Source organism: Pseudonaja textilis, chromosome 1 (assembly GCF_049901715.1).
Source record: "Pseudonaja textilis isolate UNSWEBS1 chromosome 1, rPseTex1.2, whole genome shotgun sequence".
NCBI lineage: Eukaryota > Metazoa > Chordata > Lepidosauria > Squamata > Elapidae > Pseudonaja > Pseudonaja textilis.
The window spans coordinates 142,315,717-142,340,844 of NC_141990.1; the positions used below are offsets into that span (position 1 = coordinate 142,315,717).

The window sequence follows — 25,128 nt, forward strand, 5'->3', positions numbered from 1 at the left end:
AATGTCTGGCGGGTGAGCAATGGGTGGCGCAGTGCTTAAAAAAGGGAAATCGAGCTATTCTCCAAAGCACCTAAGGGCTGGAAGGAATGGATGGAAACTAATCAAGGAGAGAAGCAACCGAGCACTAAGGAGACATTTCCTGAGAGTCAGAACAATTAATCCGTGGAACGAATTGCCTCCAGAACTTGTGAATGCTCCAACACTGGAGGCTTTTGAGAAGAGATTGGACAACTATTTGTCTGAAATGGTGCAGGGTTCCCTGTCAGAGCAGAGGGCTGGACTAGAAGACCTCCAAGGTCCCTTCCGACTCTGTTATTCTGTTCTGTTAAATGACGCCTATAAGGTCTGCCTCCGGTGATGACATCTGGCGTCATTCTCGTCACCACGAGAACTCACGTCCAAAGGGGAGGCGCCATGGGCGGAGCGAGCCGTCTGTATTGCCGGGAAAGGGAAGCGCGTTCGTGCGCGGCGGAGGTTCCATGGATCGCTTCGCCTGGGCTACTGGCCTCTTGGAGATCCACGAGAACCTCGTCACGCAGCAGCGCGGGGTCCGCCTGTACGATGGGGAGGAAAAGGTCAGGGCGGCGGATGGAAGCTGCGCCAGGAGGGAGGGAAGCCGGCGGGGGAGGGCGGAGGGGCCTCGGCCTCTCCTAAAGGCAGCTGGCAAAGAGGGGAACGGGGATTGAGGAGCCCACCGGGTCGTTCTTCGGCCGGAGAAAAAGCCGCGGGGGCGCTACTTGAGAGACGGGGAGTCGCCTAAACAGGAATCCACTTCCATCCCGGATTTCAGGCCCCAGCGAATCAGGCGTATGGCAGATCCGGTTCCTCGAATGTCCTTTTCCTTTTGTTTCATTAGCTTTTGCCTTCTTTATTCGTCACTCAAAAGTGGCGATTATATTGAAGTCAATTTCTCCATGCCCTTTTGCACCAATATTAGTAGTCCCATATTTTTATATATATTTATGCTATCTCTAAGGAAAGCCATATAGTGCCTGCTCTGTTAGGAATTTTGCGCATCTCTGTGCGCTGCTGTGTTGCCTCTTTGCTGCTGTGTTGCCTCTTCGTTCATATGTGAAGTTGTTTCTTCAGTATTATAATCCATCTTGTAGGCATAAACATCTAAAGCAGTTTACAACTACAAATATATAAATACAATAAAATTACAGTGTTAAAATACGGGAATGCAAACGTCCCCAAAATCTTTGTTACAGGGCAATTGCTAGAGTCTTTCCTTTTTGAATTGAACTTTATTTGGCCAGGTGCAATTAGATATACAAGGAGTTTGCCCCTGGTGCAGAAGCTCAGAGTGTACAACACAAAGCAACAGAATCATAAATCATAATACCTATAAGTATATAGGTATTTACTGCCTATGAGTAGTAAAGATGAAGGATAAATAATATTGCAGCCACACTACATGAATAAAAATAGACATTAGACAACACTGAGAATGAGGAATTCATCAAAGTGAAAGCACAAAAGAAGAAACTATCACTTTGTCTAGTTGTTTGGGCATGCAGTGCCCTGTAGTGCCTCCTGAAGGGAGGATTTGTCCTAGTTGTGAAGGGTCTGTGGGTACCTTCTCAGCCCACTTCTGACCCACCCAACATACAGGTCCTCTGGAAGGCAGACTGGTTGCAATTGTTCTTTCTGCAGCCTAATTAAGACTACTGCCTGTAATCTGTAGTGGAGTCTCTAATTGTTTGTAATTTATCCCGTGTTTTCCATAGATTTCTTTACAGTTTACCAGTAAAAAGGGCGGAAATCCAAACCCTTAAAGATAAAATGCTAGGTTGAGAAACTTTTAATACTCTGCTTACCTACCAATTTTTCATGGGTAGAATTAATAGTTTTGAAACAAGAGACATAGAACTTTGTTCTTGGATGATACATGATATTAAAGTATTCTCTGTTTAAAAGAAATATTCCCTCCTTCACTTTGACTTCTGTGAACCCAACTACTATACTTGCAAATGGTGGTCTGTAAACATAAACTTGTGGTTTATTAATAAATCATAATTAAACAACATTGCTTAGCACAATATGTGAATCAATCCAATAGTAGCATCTTCAAATGTGTTGCTTAATTTTTTCCCTTACTATCAAGGGTGACCATGTCTTAAAAAGGAAGTTAAAAGTTTATTGTTTCTAGCAGGTATTGCTCTGAGTTTTAGACTTTTTTTCTGTACATATCTACAGTACCTTCGTGTTAGGCATCCTTAGAAGAGATTCATGTATTCTCAGATTAAGTTTTCATTGTAGCAATGCTTGGCTTAGTTCATGAAGTTTCATTGGAATACAGGTGTCATAGATTTTCATTCTAGCCACTACATTTTTCAAGTCTTTTTCAAGTTCCTGGAAGGAAGGCAAGTTGAACAGTGGTTTGAATGATCCTACTGGGCCATTCAATTAAAGAAGTCTACAATTGGGATCATATATGATACATTAATAAGGCAGAATGATTGAGTTCACGCTAACAAAAATAAAATACGTCATAAAACAGGCTATTGTAATGTGTGAACTCTTATATTTTTAACTAAGGGAGTACCTTAAATAGGTAGATAGAACTAGTTAAGAAAATACCTTGAGGAAAACATACAATGTTAATTAAAATGACTTCGGTTGGGTGACAAGCAAATATTTCTCTTGCATAAGTCTGCTACAAAACACAAAGGCTCAGCCATCATTTGTTGGTAGCTCTTTACATCTTGAATTCTTGCATGACATTTTATTTTGACTTTTTTTTTCAATTCATCACCTTGCATTTCACTGTTTTTCCTATGGAAATGGGTGCACATAATTACATTAGAAGGAATTAATTGCTTCTCCCTTTCTGCAGTCTAATTTTGAAAAATTAACCAAACACAAAATATTTTCCTAACACGTGTATGATTCTACAAAAAATAGCATATTGAAGGAAGCAAAGGTTCTGAATACCTTAAAATCTACTTATTTTTTTTTTCTCTTAGGTGAAGTTTGAAAATGGAGTATTGCTCCTTAGTACACACAGATTGATCTGGAGAGATCAGAAAAATCATGTAAGTAGATTTATTCTGGCATATGTAATTTTCCTGTAGTATATGATAAAGTTTGATTGATAATTGTATGGGCAAAATAAGTCATTATGTCCAACTTCATGTTTTTCAGTTTGTTATATTAAAAAAATATAGAAGTTTTATAGCAAGCAGAGAAAGCTCAGAAATTAATGAGTGTGATTTATTTGGACCATTCAAATAAATTCTCAAAGCAGCTGTGGATTATCCTACATAAAAGCTCTTCTCTGAGGGACTAGGACCAGAAAACAAAAAATATTTCTAGCAAAGAAAGACCGGCGTAGGGCCAGACATTCCCCAAAAGACCAATAGTTTTTACTATTGGTTTGCATGATATTTTATTGGGAGATTCTGCTTCAGTTGTTTGGTAGGTACTCTCCCCCATTGGTACCTCCCTCATTGGGAGGAGAGTTAGGACTTGGTCTCTCATAATTCAAGGAATAAAGAATACAAAAGCCTCTAAAAGGCCATATCTGCTTATCCCCAAGAAGTTTGTATATAGATCAATATTGCTAAGGTTTGTTAGCTCAGGAATCCCATGCAAAATTTGGAGAAGCCATATATTATTTTATAACTTCTGTGACAGGAGTCATTTATTTCTGTGAATTGGTTTCTGTTTATGGAATGAAGGGGAGTAATTCCTTCCTTTCTTACAGTTCCTATGCATTCTCACCATTGGCTCTGGAGGGTCCCTCAACTTACCACAGTAGATGTTGAAATGTTGACTTCAGGGGAAAGCTGGTAAAATAATAAGAGTTAGTTTGGTGATTAACTAGTATTGGGAAACCATCCTCAGCTCCAGAAGCTCACAGAATGTGTTTGAGCCGGTCAGTCTCTCTTACCACAAAGCAAAGGTGGTATTCAGCAGGTTCTGACCAGTTCTGAAGAACCGGTAGTGGAAATTTTGAGTAGTTCAGAGAACTGGCAAATACCACTTCTGACTGGAGATTTTACAGTATCCCCTGCCACGCCCACCAAGCCACGCCCACAGAACCGGTAGTAAAAAACATTGAATCCCACCACTGCGACAAAGGGTTGCTGCTGTGAGAAAACAAGGGAAAAGGTCTACCTCTACGTGCCACCTTCAGCTCTTTGCACTCATATTCTTGTCGGAAGTGCCTAAGGCGCTTCCGGGTTGAAAAGATTAGCCAGTAATATGACTGTTGCCTGGCGATGCCTGGTTTCATGTCTCCATTAATGTGTCCACTGAAGTGGTACCTATCTACTTGTGGTTATTCGATTTCAAACTGCTAGGTGGAGAGGCGCTGGAGCAAATGAAGGGAGCTTATCCCGCCACGCGACAGCAATCTGGTCTCGAAAGTGGGCTTACTAATCATTAGCCGAACGTCCTAACCTTGTGAGCCATCATGCTCCCCACCTTGAGCTCTTGAATGAATGGGAGGACATTTATCTAACAAATAATTTTAAAAATGTGCTGAGTGAATACCATCTGCATGAGTAACTTTGGATTTCATTCCCTATGTTTACTGGGAAGCAAATCCTTTCAGACCTTCTTCCAAGTACCTGCATGCAGTTGTAAACCGAATTTGAGTGCAAAAATATGCATGCGCCTGATCATTTATTTAGTTATTTGACCTGCTCAGCTTTATTACTGAGAATTCAGTGAACATTTCAAAAATATATTAATAATTAATGAAATACTGTAAACTTTGTAACCTGTATTCTAAGTACTTTCAGTCTAAGCTGTTGAAATAACTGTGTCCAAAAAGTCCTATGATCAATTGGTAAGGCTTACTTATTAAAATCAACCTGTTGCTTTTTATTATTAAAGTTATCAAATAATATAATAGTAACACTACCTTCCAAAGGAATCTGGTAAAGGAATCTCAGTTTGTTTTTTGAATGTCCAAAAGAGAATAGTCCGCAAAGAAGATTTCATGTTACTAGAAGTTGCTTTACCAACCAGGTTTAAGGATACTGTTATCTTTTATGATTATAGCTCCTTATATCTATCCAAGTGACAATTACTACAAAACAAATTGGGCCTAATAAGCCAGCATACACCAAGGATCATCCTGATATATGACTGGATCATTTTCAGGATTTGTTCATAATCTTGATTATTCTCTCTTATGCTCTAGACCAGTCAGCAAGTGCTCCCCCGTTATTTAAGCTTCTATCCCTTCTTTCCATGTTATAAATATAGTAATTATATTTATAAATGTATTATTGTCCTCTTCAACAAATAGATTAATGGAAATCAGGAATCCAATGTTTTTTCTTCTATGAATGCTAAAGAAGTACTGAAAAGTTTAATCGCCATGAAAACTGAAATTGGTGATCTTGTTATATCCCAGATATTTGCCATAATTTGCAGTTCCATCTTATTCAGGACTACTCAGTTGTAAGCCCAGTGAGTTCACTGAGTCTTACTCTGCATTGCAGCAGGTAGTAGCAACAATAAGTTCATATTCTCTTACAATTTAGTTATTGAAGGGCCTTCCAAACTGCAATGAACAGATTATGTATTTACTACATTTATATGTTCACTATGTGTTTAAGATCACCCTTTGTTCTGTGAAGAACATTTCATGATGTCTATAAGTACAAGTAGTCTTTGACTTATGGCAATTGAGTGCAAAATTTCTGTTGTTAAGTGAAACATTTAAGTGAACTTTGCCCCATTTTGTGTCCTTTCTTGCCATACTTGTTAAGTGAATCACTGTAGTTAAATTAGTAGTATGGTTGTTAAGTAAATCTGGCTTCCCCATTGACTTTGCTTGTCAGAAGGTCGCAAAAGGGGATCACACGACTGTGGGACATTGCAGTCGTCATAAATACAAGTCTCTTGCCAAGTGTCTGAATTTCAATCACATGACCACGGGGATTGCTTCAATGATCGTGTGAAAAACAAGTCGTAAGTCCCTTTTTTCAGTGCCAGTCACTTTGAACGGTCACTAAATGAACTGTTGTAAGTCAAGGACTACCTGTAAAATATTGATGTCAGTATTGCTGCTGAGTAGCTATCACCTGTATCACAAGGCATCAGATGAACAGATGAAAAGGAGGAACCTGCTAGAGCATGTTTTTCCCAGTTGCTTTCTAGATCTTCTGGGGTCCACACTCCCCAATTTCTCAGGCAACATAGAAGAAAATAGGAAGAAAGAGATTGCAGATGTTCTTCGGGTTCATAAACGGGTTCATATAAGCTTTCTTTAAAATTGCCAAGCAAAAAAAATATTTTACTGGCTATTAGTTTATGCTATTGATTAATATTTATGCATAAAGATACCATGTAATTAAATGTATATTTGATGACAGACCCTGTTGTTGGAACAATGTTAGCTATTTACAGTTTATTAGAAGAAATGCTGTGTTCCACCAAATATGTCTTTGCTTTACCCTTTGTTTCTTATTGCAGGAATGCTGTATGGCTATTCCTCTTTCCCAAATTATCTTCATTGAAGAGCAAGCAGCAGGGATAGGAAAAAGGTAAAATATCATCAACACAAATCTTCGAAGAGCGCTAAAGATTTATTGGCCATTGCTGTATCTTCCTATGCAGCTATTCAGTCATTTTTTCCCCGGAACAGATATATTGTAGGGAAAAGTGGAAAGAATATGTCACCTTGACCTTTGAACTCAAGACAGGGTGTAAATTAAATATTTGTCTCCTATCAACTTTATAACTATTTTACAGGAACTGTATACTCAATACCATCTGATAATTGGCATAATTTCAGAGGCTCATTTGTGTCTTATTTTGACCAAAAATTATGTATCTGTCCCAAATGTTCCACTAAATATGGTATATTCAAAGTGTAGAATGTTTAACTGATGTTTAAAAATGCAAAATGATTTAAAGCTTATGGAAACTTTCTCTTCCCCCACTTATTTTTGATTTGCTTTAAATGAAAGAATCTGAATTAAAAAAAATTAACAATGCTTTTTGATTTTAGGAATTTACTTTTTAACAACAAAAAATTCATTTCCTCCTCCTATTTTTTGTATTTTTAGTGCCAAAATAGTTGTACATCTTCATTCAGTAGGTTCCAATAAGGATCCTGGTCCATTCCAGACTAGTAAATACTCATATATCAAGCTTTCTTTCAAGGAACATGGTCAGATTGAGGTAGGTATGCTTTCTAAATGACTGTTGTATAAAAATAACAGGAATAATTTTTAGTGTGGTTAAAAGATTCTTTTAAGGAGAGAAAAGGGATTTTATTATACAGAATTCCAAGATTATTATTATAATGGTTTGTCGTGCAGTCAGCCAGATTGTTCAGACTGGATTTGACATTTTTATTCACCTATTGAGTTTTTCCCAAAGTCCTGGAATAGGCAGATGTTGATGTTTGATGGTGTTAGAAGTATCATCACAGGATGATACTAAGCTGTTCTTAGTAAAGCTGCCTTTTACAATTGTTCATTTTTTGACATTATGGCCACATAGTTCTTCAGGAGGCTTACGGAAGAAATGTCTCAGCGCAGATGGGAGAACATGCCAGCTTCTCAAACCATAGATGTTGACAAGGCTTCACAGGTATGTATGTATGCAGTTTCTAATCTTTGGATATCTCATTTCTAAGTAAGAATGGTATTTAACACATGATAGAGAAAACATCAAAGAGGAAGAAGCTGCGTAGGAGCATAGTATGTGATATATATTGGATAAATATAATTGCAAGTGAACCTCTTTAAAAATGATATAAAATATATAACTGGGTCTTTATTTCATAAAGAGGTACACGTTGCATAGTTGATAACTTTTAGGAAAACATCATAATTTAGAATGCCAATATCATTTGGTGTGCTGAGAAAGATTCTAAGAAATGATACCCTGACTTTATTTAGATAGTGAATTGTGATTACAGTGAAACCTGGTTTAGCAGATTTTGAATGCAACAGACAAATCTCCATTGTATTTCTGTCATTTTACAAAATTGCATAATGGATTACTCTAATAACCATTTTAATTTAACAAGTAATCAGGAATGATTGACATCCATTTTCCCCAGGTGTTCTGTTAAATCAAGGTTTCACATGTACCTACATGAGCCTTAACCTCATCAGTTCGTCTCTTTCACTAGCACAGCCACAAGGAAATAGGGAAATATGGCTTCCCTTTTTAACTACCTGGAATGTACCTTTATCTCTGAATCCAGCAATTTGTGCTTTTTCTTAACAGTGATTTCCTGAACTTTAAAATACAGTTTATGCAGTTTATATCAATAATATACACATGCAATTAACCCCTTTTGACATTAAAGGGAAGACATCTAATCTGCATTGGATAATGAATGGGAGGTGACAAGTCCATGCCCTGTGCACATTCACTGTATTCATATATTGCTGAAAGAGCCAGTATGGTCTAGTGCAGGGGTCCCCAACCACCGGGCCGCGGACCGGTACTGGTCCGTGGATCATTTGGTACCGGGCCGCAAAGAAAATAAAAATAAAATAAAAATGGCGGCTTTCTTCGCCTTCGATGAATGCTGCTGGGATCAGGGATCAAGGACACAAATGAAAGAAGGGGAGGGAGGAAGCAACCAAAGCCTGTCCTGCTCTCCGGCTCAGCGGCTTCGGTTTCCTCCCGCCTCGTTCCTCTCTCAATCGCTCTCTCGCTCCTCCACCAGCCCGGGAAGAAACTGCTTCAAAGAAGACAGCAGGGTGGCTTTTCCTGTCGGCGCAGCTCCTCCGAAGTGCCCGTTCACCCCCACCCTGCTGCCTGCGGTTCAATCCAGTGCTCCGTTCTGCCTGCCTGCCTGCCTTCGTTTCTGGTTGTTTCGGAGTAGCTTTGGCTGAGAATAATAACTATTTGCCTCTTTTACTCAGCCGAAGCTGCTCCGAAACAACCAGAAACGAAGGCAGGCAGGCAGGTAGGCAGAACGGAGCACTGGATTGAACCGCGGGCGGCGGGGTGGGGGTGAATGGGCGCTTTGGAGGAGCTGCGCCGACAGGAAAAGCCACCCTGCCGTCTTCTTTGAAGCAGTTTCTTCCTGGGCTGGTGGAGGAGCGAGAGAGCGACAGAGAGGAACGAGGCAGACACCTGAGGGATAAGGCTGAGGGAGGGAGGGAGACACCTGAGGGATGAGGCTGAGGGAGGCAGGGCTGAGAGGCGGGGCTTCTCAGCCATCCTGCAGGGACTTGTCCTGAGCCTCCCTGAACTTGGTGGTTTGCTGGCAGACGTTTTATTACCCGACTAGGTAACAACATCAGATGTTATCTAGTCAGGTAATGAAGCGTCTGCAAGCAAACCACCAAACTCGGACTCCTCCCCCTCCCCCCCTCCTTGAAAAAGTGTTTCTGTGTGAAACTGGTCCCTGGTACAAAAAAGGTTGGGGACCACTGGTCTAGTGGTTAAGGCATCAGGCTAGAAAACAGGAGGCCATGAGTTCAAGTCCCACCTTGGCCATGAAAGCTAGTTACATCACTTTGGGCCAGTCCTCTCTCTCAGCCCAACTCACCTCAGAATGTGAAAAGAAAAGGTTTGCCCTAGAGCAGGGCTGTCAAACTCGCAGTCTGGGGGCAAATGCGTCATGCACTGCCGATGCCCATGCCCAGTTTAGTGAAGGGGGGAAAAAGTCCTGATATGTCATGTGATGCTGCTATGACGATGTGAGTTTGATAACCCTGCCCTAGAGCAAAAACAATTGTATTGATTTAATTATTTATTTATAAATAACAAATCATCATATAGAAAACTTGATTGGTTGGTTTATTTTCTCTAATGATGTTGTGAGTACTTTCTTTTCCTATGTATGGTATCTTTTTGTACCCTACCTAGTTCACAGATACAAGATAAAGAAGGCAAAACAAACTAGAAAACAGTTACTATTATTTTCTTACCTGTCAGCAAAAATACTGTATGTTTTTTCCTGTCTTCTTCAAACCAAACCTGTTTTGTTGGATACAAAAGCGGTCACTGTGTAATACTGCTTCTAAATGCAGCTATCAATGTTTGCTGCATCTTTCCTTGCATTGCTTTTCCATCATAATGTGTTTATGTTATATGATTCAGAGTGGAAGAATAAGAGCTGCAGGAATTGTTGGCATTGAGAGGAAATTAGAAGAAAGAAGAAAAGAGATGGATAAAAATATTTCTGAGGCAAGTCATTTTCTTCAGAACGAGCATAAATCATTTATACTTTTACGATTTTAAGGGGACCAAATTACATTCATGTTTTGGAGCAGGGGACATTTTCCAATACCAAATGTTTTGTCAAGGTTAGGAAAACCAAGGACTATCACTATTTGGGCAGGCAAAAAGAATGGAAATAGAGAACTCTATAAACCTGAGGAGTTCCTATTGTGAAAAGCTGCTTTTTTAATTTGTATCTTTTGTAAGTTTATTCTCTTTTTTCTTCTGTACTTTTGGTTATCTTATTTTTGGATGTTCAGTTTGGGGAGAATAAATCTCTGTGGAGAATGATTGTCACTGGAAAATGTTACTTTATTATTGGATATATTTCTAGTCATGATTCAGGATTATGTACATGTTTTGTTCAGCATGGATTATGTTCTTTATCCAGTTAAAATGCAGATGTTTGCTTATGTCTTCAGCAATAGTTTGGCCTACTTCCTGCATCTGCCAGTTATTGTTTTTTTTTTAAAGTGATTCAGTTAGTTATTTGTCTCAGGAAGTTCCTTTCAGGTGTGCATACATTTACTTTGTAAAGTCTAAATCACTTGGTAGAAGGATTATTTAAAAAACACTACCTTTTGATTTATACTATTTTTTCTTTTATTGTTAAGAAATTGGTTTATGTTGTTGGGAGCAAAGCTAAATATGCAGTTTTTAATTAGAATGGTGAATTTTGCAAATATATGTAAAACTACATAGCACCATGCCCTAATAAATTCTTACAAATTTTCCTAGTGTTAATTTACTTTTAACTTGTAAAATATGTATAATTACATGCGAGATAAGAATATTCTCGTTTAGAGTAACTATTTACTTTCAAACCATGTTTAAAATGACTTGCTAGAAGATCGGAGGCTTTTTAAAGCTAAGTCTCTAATATGCTTTTATAGTCAGAAATAAATCCATTTAGATTACAAAGCAGAAGCATGTATATAATTATTTATGTATTAAAATTATTTGGTACTTGAATTCCAAAAATGGCAACCATTTTTTTTTAGTTTTTGTTTTTAATTTGGGAGGAAAGTTAATGGTGAAATTACAGTTGTGATGCAATTGCATTTTATTGCAATATGAAGAAATTATGTATTACTAAATCAGTTTATTATTTCAGGCTTTTGAAGACCTCAGTAAGCTGATGGAAAAGGTAATACCTCCACTTTATTAGTAAGCATGCTGATTAATTGGGGACTGAAGAAACTAATTTTATTCAACAGAATAAAATAGGGGATGGAAGTTCTGGGATTCAGCTATATAGAAGTATTAATTGTGTGTGTGTGTGTGTGTGTGTGTGTGTATATATAAAACATGCACATACTGTAAATAAAACTGCATTATTTGAATCATCATAGCCTAATGATTAATTGTGAAGTTATCATATGAACTAAATAAAGTGAAATATTATTGACAGTCTGTCTAGATGGTAGATATTTGTCTTAATACAGCAAGCTGCAATTTACTCCAACTCAATAACACCTAACTAGCTTGTGAAGGAAGAGAAATGCCAGCCAAACCTAACCCAAGAACACTCTTTCCTAGCTTTGACCGGCTGAACAGTTCAGCAACTCAAACTTGTTCTGTGAAGAGTGATCTCACAATAAAGGAGCAAGATTGTGTTCTATCATGATTTTTTTTGTGTGTGTGTCTTATAGGCAAAGGAAATGGTGGAATTGTCCAAATCAATTGCTAGCAAGATCAGAGAAAAGCAGGGTGACATCACTGAAGATGAGGTCAGCTAATATTCTGCTAAATTGTGATTCCTTCATCATTCGAAGTGGTAAAACAGCTCATTTTTCAATAAACTGTGATTTGTTCAGTGAATATTAGTAAACAAGTATTAACAAGGTAAACAAGATTAATGTTATATAAATATAGCCAATATAGTGGGGTGCCATGCTCACAATATGGTTGCATGATATTACAAGTGGGGACTTATCAAAATTCCATTTCATTCCATTTCTATACTTTATCTTACCCTTGAGTTGAAATCTCTTTTCCGCCATCTCAATCTCAATAAACAGTGATATGAGACTCCCATATCACTAAGGGAAGCTTCTCAAAAGAGAACATCCTCATGGAAAATCTACCAATCCACTGTGTGGATTAGTCAGTTTCCTCAAATCTGTTTATCAGAAAGTAAGCGACAAAAAAATGATGGGATCCTGCTACATTTTTTTCAAGTATGCCAGGTGTATATCATGACCATGTGAGGCTGAGAAACCTTTTTTTCCTTCTTTCCTTCCTCCTTCCTTTTGTTCTTCTGTAGGGGGACATCATTCTTTTGTTTTGAATTTTCCCTCTTTTGTGCGTTGGGTATATTAGGATCTTCTTCCAAGTTCACATAGTCTATTTTAATTAATTACTGTTTGATAAAAAATCTGGTATTTTCAATTTTAATTTGTCATTTTTTAGACAATAAGATTCAAATCCTATTTGTTGAGTATGGGCATTGCCAATCCAGTTACCCGGGAAACCTATGGATCTGGCACTCATTACCATATGCAACTGGCAAAACAATTGGCTGGAATTTTACAGGCACCTTTAGAGGTAAAGTATTTAATTGTCTTTTATGTTTTTTTTTAATGTGCAGCCTTATATACCAGCACATTGTCCCTTTAGCTAAACTTAAAAGGCCAAGGAAGTCAAATCTACTTAGCACGTAAATCAGAGAACATTAGGAAATCCTGGGGTTGTAGTCTAGATACAGAATTTGAAAAAGGAAATCTTGGAAAATCACTACTGAACTGTTGTCAAAAATATTAAGTTAACATATTTGATTCCAAGGGAGTCTTTTTACACATTATCCATAAATGATCCTGAATCTACAGATCTCAGTTCCTCTACTATAATTCTTTGTTTACTTTTCTCATGATAGAGAAAAAAATAATAGTTTACCTAATAAAATAAATATAGTGCTTTATGAAATCAGAACTGTTTATAAATAAATCCATTAAAATACATATAGTCCTCATTTAGCCACCACAATTGAGATTAACAACTTGGTCACTAAGCGATATGGTCATTAAATGGAACACCACTTGACTGCCACTGTGCTTCGAATTTTCCATCAGCTTTCCTTTTTCCCCACTCCTGCATCCTTTGGGATGCTCATCCCAGTGCTGGAATAATCAACAAGAAGAGAAATAAAGTTTGTATTTCCACTCATTTGAGGAAAAGGGATTACAAGACAGGAAGCAAGCAGACAACGGGAAAGGAATATGCTAGTACCAGCTGTTTGCCTGGTGGCGTTCCTGGCTCCCAATCCTGAGGCAGACAAAAACCAAGGTGTAAACATAATTAAAACATTTTCAGTTTCAAGCAGCATCTGCAAGCCAGCTAATTAAGACCACAGAGCTGAGCTTCTTGACTTGGGGTGAGTGCTTTTGGGGAAGCCCTGTAGATAAAAACTCTGCACTGAAAAACAGCTCCAAAGGGGGAGCAATTTCTCTATTCTATGAGGGTGGGGAGAAAAAAATGAAGTCAGGTCAAAGACATCAAGTTCTGACTTTAAAGACAAACAAATCACTGAGAATGACACTTTAAAGACTGTAAGTGCAGACATGGGGCACCAAGTCACTTCATCCTCACCATCGTAACTTCAATCACTGCCTAACGCACTCACAAAGCAAGATCTACTTTACAGGGGGGGAAAATCCAAGATTACTCATACAATAGCACAAAGAGTAGAATAAAAGAAATGTAAAACCAGGCAGGTAGAAACTAAAACTCAGTAAAATAAAAATAAAAACATGAAATAGAGAAGACTAAAAGTAACTAAGAGGGATTTCTTCAACTTGAGCATCATATAGATGGAGAGAGAAAGAAGAAAGAAAAGGGAAAGAATGAATAAGAGAGAAAGGAAGAAAAGGGATAGACAAAGAAAGACAGGATGGAAGGGAGACAAAGGAGGGAGAGAGGAGAAAGTGAATGAGATATATGAATGAATGGATGAATAGATAGATACATGGAAGGAGGGAGGGAGGGAGAAAAAAAGGAGAGGAAGGAAAGATACAAACCCTGGCTTCAGAAGACTCTTTGAAACAGCACAGCAATCTAGGGCTGGAAGAGATCTTGGAGATCATCTTCTAGTCCAAGAGTCTTCAAACTTGGCAAGTTTAAGACTTGTGGACTTCAACTCCCAGAATTCCTGAGCTAACATGACTGGAGGAGGAATTCTGGGAGCTGAAGTCCACAAGTCTTAAAGCTGTCAAGTTTGAAGACCTCTGATATAGAATATTGAATTGAATTGTACTGAACTGAACTGAACTTTATTTGGCAAAGTGTGATTCGACACACAAGGAATTTGTCTCCGGTACAGAAGTGCTCATTAAAATTATTGTAGCATAAATGTTATATTTGGATGCCATGGAATAAAGAAGACATTCTGAAAGATAATTGCAGGACAATGTGGTTATCCATACCCATGCATGCTAAGAGGAGAGATATTTGAATGCATGGCAAATAAAGTAATACAAGTTCTGCAAAAATTCAATTCAGAGGCATTTCAGAATAAATATTGGTCATGTTTCTATTTTTCGCTTCACATCTTTATATTACTAACCCTTGATTCCCACAATGTTTAACTGGGTGGAATGGTACACCATAGGCAAAACGTTTTGAGCCAAGTTCCTCAAATGAGCTAACTTGCAGAATGCATCCAAATCCAGGATTTATGACTCCCATAAAATTGAAATTTGGCAAATTTTATAAACATTTTAATGACATAAAAGTTACCATAGAACAGTTTATGGCATAATTCAAAATGTCACAAAACATTTCCTGTGCTGATGTTTGATTGTGCTATATTGTTTAATGTGGGCTGTTTTCAAGGCAGATACATTTGAATGTATCCCAGCTTTTCCAGTAAAGGAAGTTCATTAGAAACACTCACATTCTTGGAAGCATTGAGAAATCTGATAAGGAAATTACCTCTGAGAGGATGACCCAGGGAGTCACAGGTTATCTAGTATCTTGTTAAAAGCTGTAACTCTTCGAAAAGAGATTATTGATTTGAGGTATATTTTTGGCAATGTTAGGTATCACTGGAAAAAAACGACTGGAATGACACATTTATGGCTCTGTTGAATGTTCTGGTACCACTGTCCTCTTTACCGCAGTCTTGCACCTGTTGGTTTTGGCATCAGGTATATTGCTGCTGTGAAGCTACATCTGTTTGGATTATAACTTCAGCACCATTTTTATTTTTCCAGTGTTCTCTCTGGAAATATTGATATTGTCAGATGGCCAGATTTGGTTTGGGATAGCAGAATTTGTGTTTTAAGAGCTGTTCTTAAATCAACAGGAACGGGGAGGAATAATGTCCCTCACAGAAGTTTATTGTCTGGTGAATCGTGCTCGTGGCCTAGAGGTAAGGAATGCATTGTCTTCTGCGCTTTAACAAAACTATTTGAGCTTAACTAAAGATGCCAAGGAATCTTTCTGGGATAATTGCTGATGGCAAATACTGGAACTTAATCATTATTTTTGCTATTGGTCAATAACATAAAGATTGTCCTAGCACAATAAGCCATCTGGCAATGCATTAGAAATCAGTAGAATGAAAACAAACACCTAGATTGCCATTTTTAAGGCCACAACTCTGTTCAAATTTACCTGAAATGAAATTCTATTAAACTCACGAGGATTATTATTAGGAAACAAGCAAACATATACTGTTAAAGTATAAGGAGGATCCTATGGTCAAAAAAAGTCAGTTTTGTAAAATGAAAGCCAGAAAAAGATGTGTCTGCTGATTGTTAATGTGTGTGTGTGCGTGTGTGTGTTAATACACAGAGACTGCTGCTTTGAGAGCCTGGGACTGTTGATAGACTAAAATAGTTAAAGGGTGTGCACAGACTTGGTTAGAAGATGTAAACATCTCATACAAACCTAGTTGAAACTAGAATATCTGCAAGGCTTTCTACTACAAATCAGCTAGCTCCAAGGAATCCTCCATTGCCAGCATCTTGCTGTGGAATTGCCAAATGTGCAGGAGGAGAGATGGATTCCAGCTATTGTGCATTTTGAGGCTAGCACGTTTGAAACAAAGAAGTAGATGGTGGCAAAATCTGTTTTCCACTGTTCTTTTCAGAGGCTCAGTGACATGGTGACAAGGTAGGAGAGACTTCCCCAATCTGGTGCTGGCCAACTGCATCAGTTTTTAATGTCTATTCTCACAACTAGCTGATAGTAGAGACTGAAAGACTGTGTTATGTAATCCAACACACATCATGTTAAAAGAACGACAATGAAGCATTCCAAAAAGACAAATATGCATGTCTTCAGCAAGTATGAATTGTCTGAATGTATGTTATTCTTCATTCTTTTAAGTGTCACACATTCATGGTTTTTTTAAAGAAAGAATGGGGTTTATAGTATATGACAACATTACTCAAATTGTAATCATTGTCCCTTAATTGCTCTTTAAATCTCACAAAGGAATGCAAAAGCCTTGTTAGGGATATCCTAAATGTGGAAGTGTGATTATTATAAGATTAAGCATATGTATATTTTCTCATTAGTTGCTTTCCCCTGAAGATCTAGTAAATGCTTGTAAGATGTTGGAATCACTAAAGTTACCTCTAAGGTAAGAAGTCTTCAGATTGTAATGGGGTGCAAGGGAAATCTCTCAAAAGGTGGGATGGGGCTCAGTCCTTTCCCTTCCTTGTATTTAGCGATAGCACTTAGACTTATACACCGCTTCATAGTGCTTTACAGCCCTCTAAAAGCAGTTTACAGAGTCAGCCTATTGCCCCCAACAATCTGGGTCCTCATTTTACTGGCCTTGGATGGATGGATGGATAGATGGCTGAGTCAACCTTGAGCAGGTCAGGATTGAACTGCTGGCAATGGGCAGAATTAACCTGCAATACTGCATTCTAACCACCAGGGCTCTATTTACTTGTTTGTTAGATTTATATCCTGCCCTTTGTTCAGGATCTCCAGGTGCCCATATAGATAGAACCTTTATTTGATGTGTTTTTCAGATCCTTATAAAACCTATGTGGAGAAAAATGAGATTCAGAATTAGGGAGCGGCAAAAAGCAAAACCTAAATATATGTGTGGAGTTTTCTCATCATATGAAAATGTCCATATTATAATCGGATATTATTCTGATAAAACTCCATGCTGCTTTCTCATGCATTTATGGAGTGTAGAAATCATACTGGACTGAACTTTTCACGTCTTCATCCACCTTGTAATGTCTGTCACAGTACTCTGACACATGCCATTACATTATACCAAGTTGTTATCACTTTGTCCCCATATGTAGAAAAAGCTTTGCTAACAGAAATGTCTTTGTCAGACTCTTAAAGGCACAGGAATAAAGATGGTTTTTAAAAGTTGACAACTATGTTCCGGACTAATGGAATGGAAATACTACAGATTTGATTTGATTTCTTTGCCAAACACACACACGAGGAAAGAGTTATGTGACATTTGGATTGAGACAAAAGCTTACACATAGAGAGGTTGTGGATCAAGCGGAGTGTGCAAGTCATGGAGATCTTACAGATGCACAGTGTGGAAAAGACATTGGGGAAAGTGGATAAATAAAGAACATTTCAGGAACAGGAAAGAGGAAATGTGGAATTGCAAAGAAGGACCTAGTCCTAGTAAATGAGGAGGGGCTCTGGGAAAAAATCCTCACTGTTCTTCAGATCAAAGCAGGCTGCATACAATGAGGAAGGAGGAGGAGTTTGGGAAAGGCTAATTAAAACGGCTAAAGAAAGCAAGACAAAATAACCCATGGTAGGAAAACAGGAACTTGAGGAAACCATGGAGGATGGAGATAGGAGAAAAAGCAGAGCAAAGAAAAAAAACCTAGTAGGGACACTCCCCATTTGCAAGAAAGGAGCTCAGCAGGCATCAGTCTATGGATGGCAACTAACTTTTAAGTTGTGATCATACAAGATCAGTTACAAACTTGGGCGCTGCCTTTATGCAACATGCTAAACCTGGTCAATTTTTTCAGTGTATTAATGTGGAATCAGCTTACAGTTCTGTTTAAACCAAGAAGACGGGTTAATTTGGTATCCAGGTTTAACCTATTGTGTAACTGAAGCTGCAGAACTGCTAGGACATCTGCCTCTTAATCCTGATATGGAAATATTCTGTTTCATTGTGTCCTAAGACAAACAGAGGGTACCAAAACAGAGTATTAGAGCCATGGTGGCATAGTGGTTATAGAATGCAGTATTGTAGACTAACTCTTCTCACTGCCAGCAGTTCAATCCTAATGGGGTTCAACGTTGACTCAGCCTTCCACCCTTCCAAGGTCGGTAAAATGAGGGTCCAGGTTGTTGGGGGCAATAGGCTGACTCTGTAAACAGTTTAGAGAGAGCTGTAAAGCACTGTGAAGTGTTATATAAAGCTTATTGCTATTGCTATTGGGCATCATATTGGTGGGTAGTCCAACTCTTTGGTGACTGATTAGAGCTCAGATTTGTGCTTTTCTTTCTTTTTGGGATTTAGATTACGAATATTTGACAGTGGCGTTATGGTGATTGAACTCCTATCACATAATGAAGAAGAAATGGTGGCTTCTGCTTTAGAGACAGTATGTATTTTAAGGGAAGAGGCATATTGTTGTTGCCTAGCCTGGCATCTAGATGGGCTTCTTCCTTTTGCTTATTATCTTTTGTTAAGCACACATCCGTAGACACCCACACATTTAAACCTGCCAGGAGAAAAGACATCTATCTGGTTTGGGCTCAGTATATTTAACTTTAATGTTGACCGATTCCCCTCTATCGGCATATATTATTTCCTATCTTTATTGAAACAGGATACTTGTACTGCAAATACAATGTTTTAACCATTGTTTTCAACCTAGACTATTCATCATGGAAATAGTTGTTTGGAAAACCTTTAAATTCATTCTAAATCCCGTTTTTAAATATTAGACGTCTTTGTTTTTGCCTTACTTTTTAAAATAATAAATGAATCTGTTAAATTAAATTGCAAAGCAGGAAAGGCCTGGTAATTGACCCAAAGTTTAGGGGCACAGGCCTAGCTTCAAAGGGTTTCCTGTTTCTGGGAGTAGGAATAAACTTTATGTGAAAAAAAGGATGGTCATTTCACATGTAATGAAGACAAGCTTGATATTTATCAAATTAGTTACCCTTTGCTACCCCTCCTTCTGCCGACAACTCGATTATATAGTATATGGGTCCATAGGAGCTCTCTCTGATAAACAGAACTGCTTTGTGCCACATATTGTATTCATTTTGGGTGTTGCATTGCATCATGTATATGTAGTCTTTGACTCACAACCACAATTGAAACCAAAATTTCTGTTGCTAAGTGAGGAATTTGTTAAGTGAGTTTGGCCGCTTTTTATGACTTTTCTTGCCATAGTTCTTAAACTTAGTAACAGTTATTGAGTGACTCTGGCTTCCCCATTGACTTTGCTTGTCAGAAGGTCACAAAAGATTATCACATGATCCCAGGAGATTGCAATTGTCATAAATATGAATCGGTTGCCAAGCACCTGAATTTTGATCACATGACCATGGGGATACTTCAATGGTTGGAAGTGTGAAAAATGGTTATAAGTCATTTTTTTCAGGACCATTGTAACTTCAAACTGTCACTAAATGAGCTGTTGTAAATCGAGGACTGCCTGTATAGAAAAGAGGCATTGCTTGCATCAGAACATTGCAATTCTGATCTCTTCAATCTGAGCCCTTTCCCTCTCCATATATACTGTACTCCTGATATGGGACTATCACATTGACTCACCGTATTCTTGGGGAAGAGGATAAGAGAGAATTGTTTTCTCAGAACTCTCACGGTTTGTCATGGCCAGACAAAGATTGGGTTTCTCATGTAAATCCCACAGACAATTTCTATATGGGGAAAGCCCAACATATAAGCTTAAAAAATGTTCCACGTTTCCTTAGTCCACAACATGCTCTTCCTCTTAGATTTATAGCCTGAGTTCCACAGAACAGGCCAGTGTGCATGTCATGTTAAGTTATTCAGAGTCAAATCCACCTGGGAGAAGATGGCTGATAATGCATTAGCTTGATTAAGCAAGTTTAGCATGAAATGTGGTAAGCGATATACTGACTTTGCCCAGAGCAAGCTAGGTAACAATAAATTAGTTTAGTTTAGTTTATTGTCATTGCACCTCGTACAACGAAATCAAACACCACCTTCGGTGCACATCATGACCATGAAAATAAACACAAAATACACATCCTTCACACTCCACACATTGAATTGAAAACCCCCAACACCACACCAACACTGCACTATACACAAAATTCAAAAGAGCTACTGCCCTGGGATAGAAGCTGTTTTTCAGCCTATTTGTCCTTGTTTTTATTATTCTGTACCATCTGCCAGATGGTAATAGTTCAAAAAAAGGTTGCCCAGGATAAGACGGATCTTTGAGAACGTTTTGAACTTTTTTAAGGCAGCAGGAACTATAAAGCTCTTCCAAAGAGGGGAGAGGGCAAACAATGATCTTCTGGGCAATCAAGCTAACCCTCTGGAATGCTTTCCTATCTGCCACTGTGCAATTGGCAATAAACTTATTAACTTGTTATTAAAAATTATCAGATTATGATGTTTCAGGGATGGGGGGGAGTTGGATGGAACTACAGTCCTGTGTTTTCATACTAAGTTTTGCTAAGCAAACCATTGATGATTTGTGACCCTTAACCATTCAGAGGTGGAATTAATATGATGAGAATGTTTGCAAAGCCAGCTTCAGTATTATTCATAATTGCAATTACATACTCATGTGCAAGACTCATTCTTGTCTTTGTAAACATGTGCTAGTATCACTGTGGCCAACCAAAGCTTCCAGTCTTCTTCAGAAGGACCATTGAATTATGGGACTTCTCATTGCCTCACTCATTTTATCAAACTCTCCCAGGGCTTGGATTAATGGAAGACTAGCTTTTGGATTGATTGATTTCCCACCTAAAATCATCTAAGGCTTAAGGATACAGTCATTCAAATCAAATTCAAATCTTTATTGTCAGTGCACAACATGTGTACAATGAGATTGGCTCAGCCTCCCTTAGTGCACTCCCCCCAGCACAATACATCTCTCAGTGAAAAAAAAAAAAGAGAAAATCCCTAGCCCAGTGATCATACTAACAAACGCACAATCCTCCATACATATATGTGCATAACATAACATTATATTATATTGCACCAATGTGATCATGTTACACATTGCACCAGCCCTGTAAGTCTGTCATACTATGTAATTGTGGTGTTTATGTTGCATTCAGGAGTCTGATAGCCCATGGATAAAAGCTGTTTTCCAGCCTGTTTGTATGACTGGCTATGCTTCTATATCTCCTGCCTGATGGCAGGAGAATAAAGAAGTGTTGACCAGGGTGTGAGTCATCCCTGAGGATTTTCCTCACTCTTCTAAGGCAGCGAGCCCTAGCGATTTCATCTGGTGGTGTCAGGGGACAGCCCATGATGTGTTCATTACTTTCTGTAATATTTTTCTATTCGCGGCTATCAGGCCAGCATACCATACCCTAATGCAATAAGTGAGGACGCTTTCGATTGTGTACCAGTAAAAGGAGGTCATCAGTTGTTCCACCTTGTTTTTCCGCAAGACCCTGAGGAATAAGACCCATGACAGTGTCCTATATCTCTAAAAGCAGTGGTGCTTATTTCTAGTAGACAGTTACAGAACTGCCAGGTTTATTTTGGGGAACTCTGAATGAAAACTGAACGCATTTTATTTCCATCTTGATATAAAGTTTTCATGAAAAAAACGTGTGGAAGTTTTAACAGTTGCTCAGAATGGTAAAGCTGTTGAATCAAGGATAGTAGAAAAATAGATACTCACTATATAATATAAAAAACAGAAAAGATGGTAGCAAAGCATTGTAACATACAGACTATTAATCTCTGAACTTTTTCCCTCTTAGGTTTCTGAGAAGGGATCTCTTACTGCCGAAGAGTTTGCAAAGCTTGTAGGAATGTCTGTGCTTTTAGCCAAAGAAAGGTAAAACTCTTCCATATGTTCTGATTTTAATGACAGAATAAATTATACTTGAAGAATTATTTGATTATAATTTAAAAAATATTTTACTCATTTTTGCAGGTTGCTGTTAGCTGAAAAGATGGGCCAGCTTTGCAGAGATGATTCTGTAGAAGGCTTGAGATTCTATCCAAATTTATTTGTTACCCAAAGCTGATTATTCATTTTTTCTATTTTTATCTTATTTAAATATGTTTGCTAGATGCAGTCTGAAGAAAAGAATGTCAAGAGATATACCCATTTATACCATGGTTTAGCTAAATTGTAATGATGAACCAGTAATGCACCAGGAGGGAAGAAGGGATTAGCTATGTGTAGAAAGAGAATAACACCCCTAAAACCTTGTAGATATCATGAAACTGCAGCTATTTCAGATCTTCAAAGCAAATTGGACATGAAGGTCCGTTTAATGACTTTTTTCAAGAAGGAAGAAAGTGAAATGATTTTTAAAAAAACATGAGGGGAGGGTTAACTGTGGGCTATTTGCAAGGCTAGATAAATCAAGTAGTCTATTTCTCCCTCCATCCATCTTTTGCCATGGATTTGCATCTGCAACTTGAAATCAATAAAATATTAACAGGAGAAAAAATATTTCTAGAGCAATCTAATGCAAAATAATGTTAGAAATGTCCATATTTTAGGAACAAAACTTCCTTATCAACATTTGTTTGTAATTATTTTCAAAGGAAGAATGGATCAGAAAACTGTTTTGTGTATGGCTTCATGCTGAATGTTAAGACAAGGAGCGCTGTGAACTCAAATTTCCTTCCTTCCATTCTTCAGTTGTTGATTCTACAAAGTTTCTATTTTTGTCTCTCTGGCATAGCTGTGAAGGATATTCATCCTGAGTTCTTCTAAGCCAGAGGTTTTTTATGTTTCATCTTTATATTAAAAAATAAAGATGAAAGATTTATTCATCCTTTATCTTGGAAAAGTTCGCTGGTACTGTATCAGTTTTTATATGAAACAAGAAAACTTTGGTTTCACAAGTTATCTGTTATTTTTTTACTAAGATTATATCCTATTAAATACCAATAATCTCATTGCCCTGTTATTCTGTTTCTCTACCAGATCCACAGTTCACACTTGGCTAGCCAATAGTTTTTTTAGCATCAAGTGTCTAAAATATACAATAATACCAAAATAAGGTATTAAAGTTGTCAGTGTGGCTATTTGTATTCATAGAAATATTCATGAATGTTTATTCTGATAATAAAATTCAATTTAATTTTAAATGTGTAAACTAAAATACAAATACAAGGATTGTACTTTGTTACATTACATTTCTGACTATATTTGTATTTTCAGTTGAATTCATTTAAATTTTAAAACTTAGAGAATAACAGTCATTTTGCCAGTGCAATCTTTTTAAAAGTTGCTGTCATCTCCCATTTTGATTATTTGATGAAACTATATTTTTGTTGTACAATATGACAGCTGATTTTATACTTCTAATTTTTTGCTACTTTCAGATATTAAAGTGTATGAGAGGCATTCCTGCTAAGAAGGAACACACAGTATTTTTCTGTGACTATAGTTGGCAGCAGTTTCTGTCAATTTCAATAAATCTGTTTAAAGCAACCAGTGTTTATATTATAAGTGGTGTGCTTGTCAGGGAGTCTTCTGAATAAAATTTAGTTGGGTGGGCTCATTTGGAGATTAGTTGTCCATAACTGGGAAAAATACACTAAGTCTGTTAATTGTTCATGTCTTAATTTGCAAACAGAATCAGTTCCTTTGCTCTTGACATTTTTCTTTTCAAGAAACTACGTAAAGAAGTAGACCTCCCTCCCTTTCCTTGTGTGATTACTTTGAGGGAACGGTACTGATTATATGTCCTGTTATCGATACAGCAGTTTTTGTGATTTTTTTTTTTTGGTACACTTTGTTAAATCCGTTAAGAAATAGTGCTTGAACATTGTTCTGATCATTGGGAATGGCCCCTTTTAAATTTCTCGATAAAAGTGCAGTGAAAAGTAAAACCACTCCCCACTATAAAAGAAAATACAATAGGGAGAAGAAACTGCCAAAGAGCCATCAGTAAACAGCCCAACCAAGGAATCTCTAAGTCCATCCCCACCCACACAAGCAGGAAAGACACCAGAATATAAACTGTAAGAAAACAAGCTCAGAGAGCACCAAGGACCCCTTCAAGAATAAGATGGCATAGATCAGGGGTGTCCAACCTTGGCATAGATGATCTGCTGGGAATCTCATCACCTATATGTATATAATTGGCTTTGGCTGCTACTTCAAGGCTGCTGTGGAGTGGAATTAGCTGAGCTCCTCAGCCAGTGCAAATTCATCATCTCAATCTCAGGTGGCAAGAGAGATGATAACTCCATTGCAACACGCTTGACGTATGGCTAATAGAGAATTATTTATCATTGTTTAAGCCCTCAAAGTTCAGTTCATAAAACAGCTATGGGGAGAATAAAAACAAAAATTTCCTCCCCCTTCTCCCACGCCCCCAGGCAGTCATTTTTCTGGTGTGTCCATATGTATACATTTTCTTTGCACAAATGTCATCTTGGTGGATTAGTGCAGAAATGTATTAAAATGGTAGCAAATCTTAATACAAGGAGGGTTCTAGTGACTGAAACCCATGAAGTTACAGATTTATAAACTTTTGTAACTTTTAGAATGACTAAACACTTGTCTCCAAGAGGCTCACACAAGGGATAGAAATCACTACTACCTCCTGTTCATGTTGCCCATCAGATAAACATGCAGCTATTATAAGTAGGAGTCATTGTCTCGACCTACATTAGTTTGACTCATCCTATCTTGAAAGCATCTTAAGTTGGTAGTGAAAGTAACTTTATGATCAGCCCTTGCATTTAAGATCTGCAGATCTGTATACTTCGAAGGAAGAGCATAAGCAGTTGTGGTTTCACTTAGTAACTGCTTTGCTTAATGACTTGAGTTGCCTGTCCCCATTGCTGTC

General features: G+C 37.8%; 1 protein-coding gene across 3 annotated transcripts; it reads left to right on the top strand.

The window, feature by feature from the left end:
* Positions 1-408: 408 nt before the first annotated feature.
* VPS36 (vacuolar protein sorting 36 homolog) lies at positions 409-23,762 on the top strand. 3 transcript variants are annotated; one of them, XM_026710451.2, is made up of 14 exons: positions 409-575; positions 2,970-3,038; positions 6,436-6,506; positions 7,032-7,146; positions 7,471-7,560; positions 10,039-10,125; positions 11,273-11,305; positions 11,811-11,888; positions 12,571-12,705; positions 15,461-15,526; positions 16,680-16,744; positions 18,635-18,719; positions 22,069-22,145; positions 22,245-23,762. In XM_026710451.2, the coding sequence occupies exons 1-14, from the start codon at positions 480-482 to the stop codon at positions 22,336-22,338; spliced, it is 1,161 nt and encodes a 386-aa protein (XP_026566236.1). In that variant the 5' UTR covers positions 409-479; the 3' UTR covers positions 22,339-23,762. The 3 variants fall into 3 exon arrangements, with proteins under 3 accessions (XP_026566236.1, XP_087774386.1, XP_087774389.1); XM_087918260.1 differs by having other exon boundaries at positions 443-812; XM_087918263.1 differs by lacking the exon at positions 409-575 and adding an exon at positions 579-807.
* Positions 23,763-25,128: the final 1,366 nt, after the last annotated feature.

What these genes read in the sequence shown, in the direction of transcription:
- VPS36 (XM_026710451.2), top strand. Translation starts at nt 480, where the DNA reads ATGGATCGCTTCGCCTGGGCTACTGGCCTCTTGGAGATCCACGAGAAC. An exon ending in TCAGTAAGCTGATGGAAAAG is followed by an intron (nt 11,306 to 11,810) that starts GTAATACCTCCA and finishes TGTGTCTTATAG; the next exon opens with GCAAAGGAAATGGTGGAATT. An exon ending in TTTTACAGGCACCTTTAGAG is followed by an intron (nt 12,706 to 15,460) that starts GTAAAGTATTTA and finishes TTAAATCAACAG; the next exon opens with GAACGGGGAGGAATAATGTC.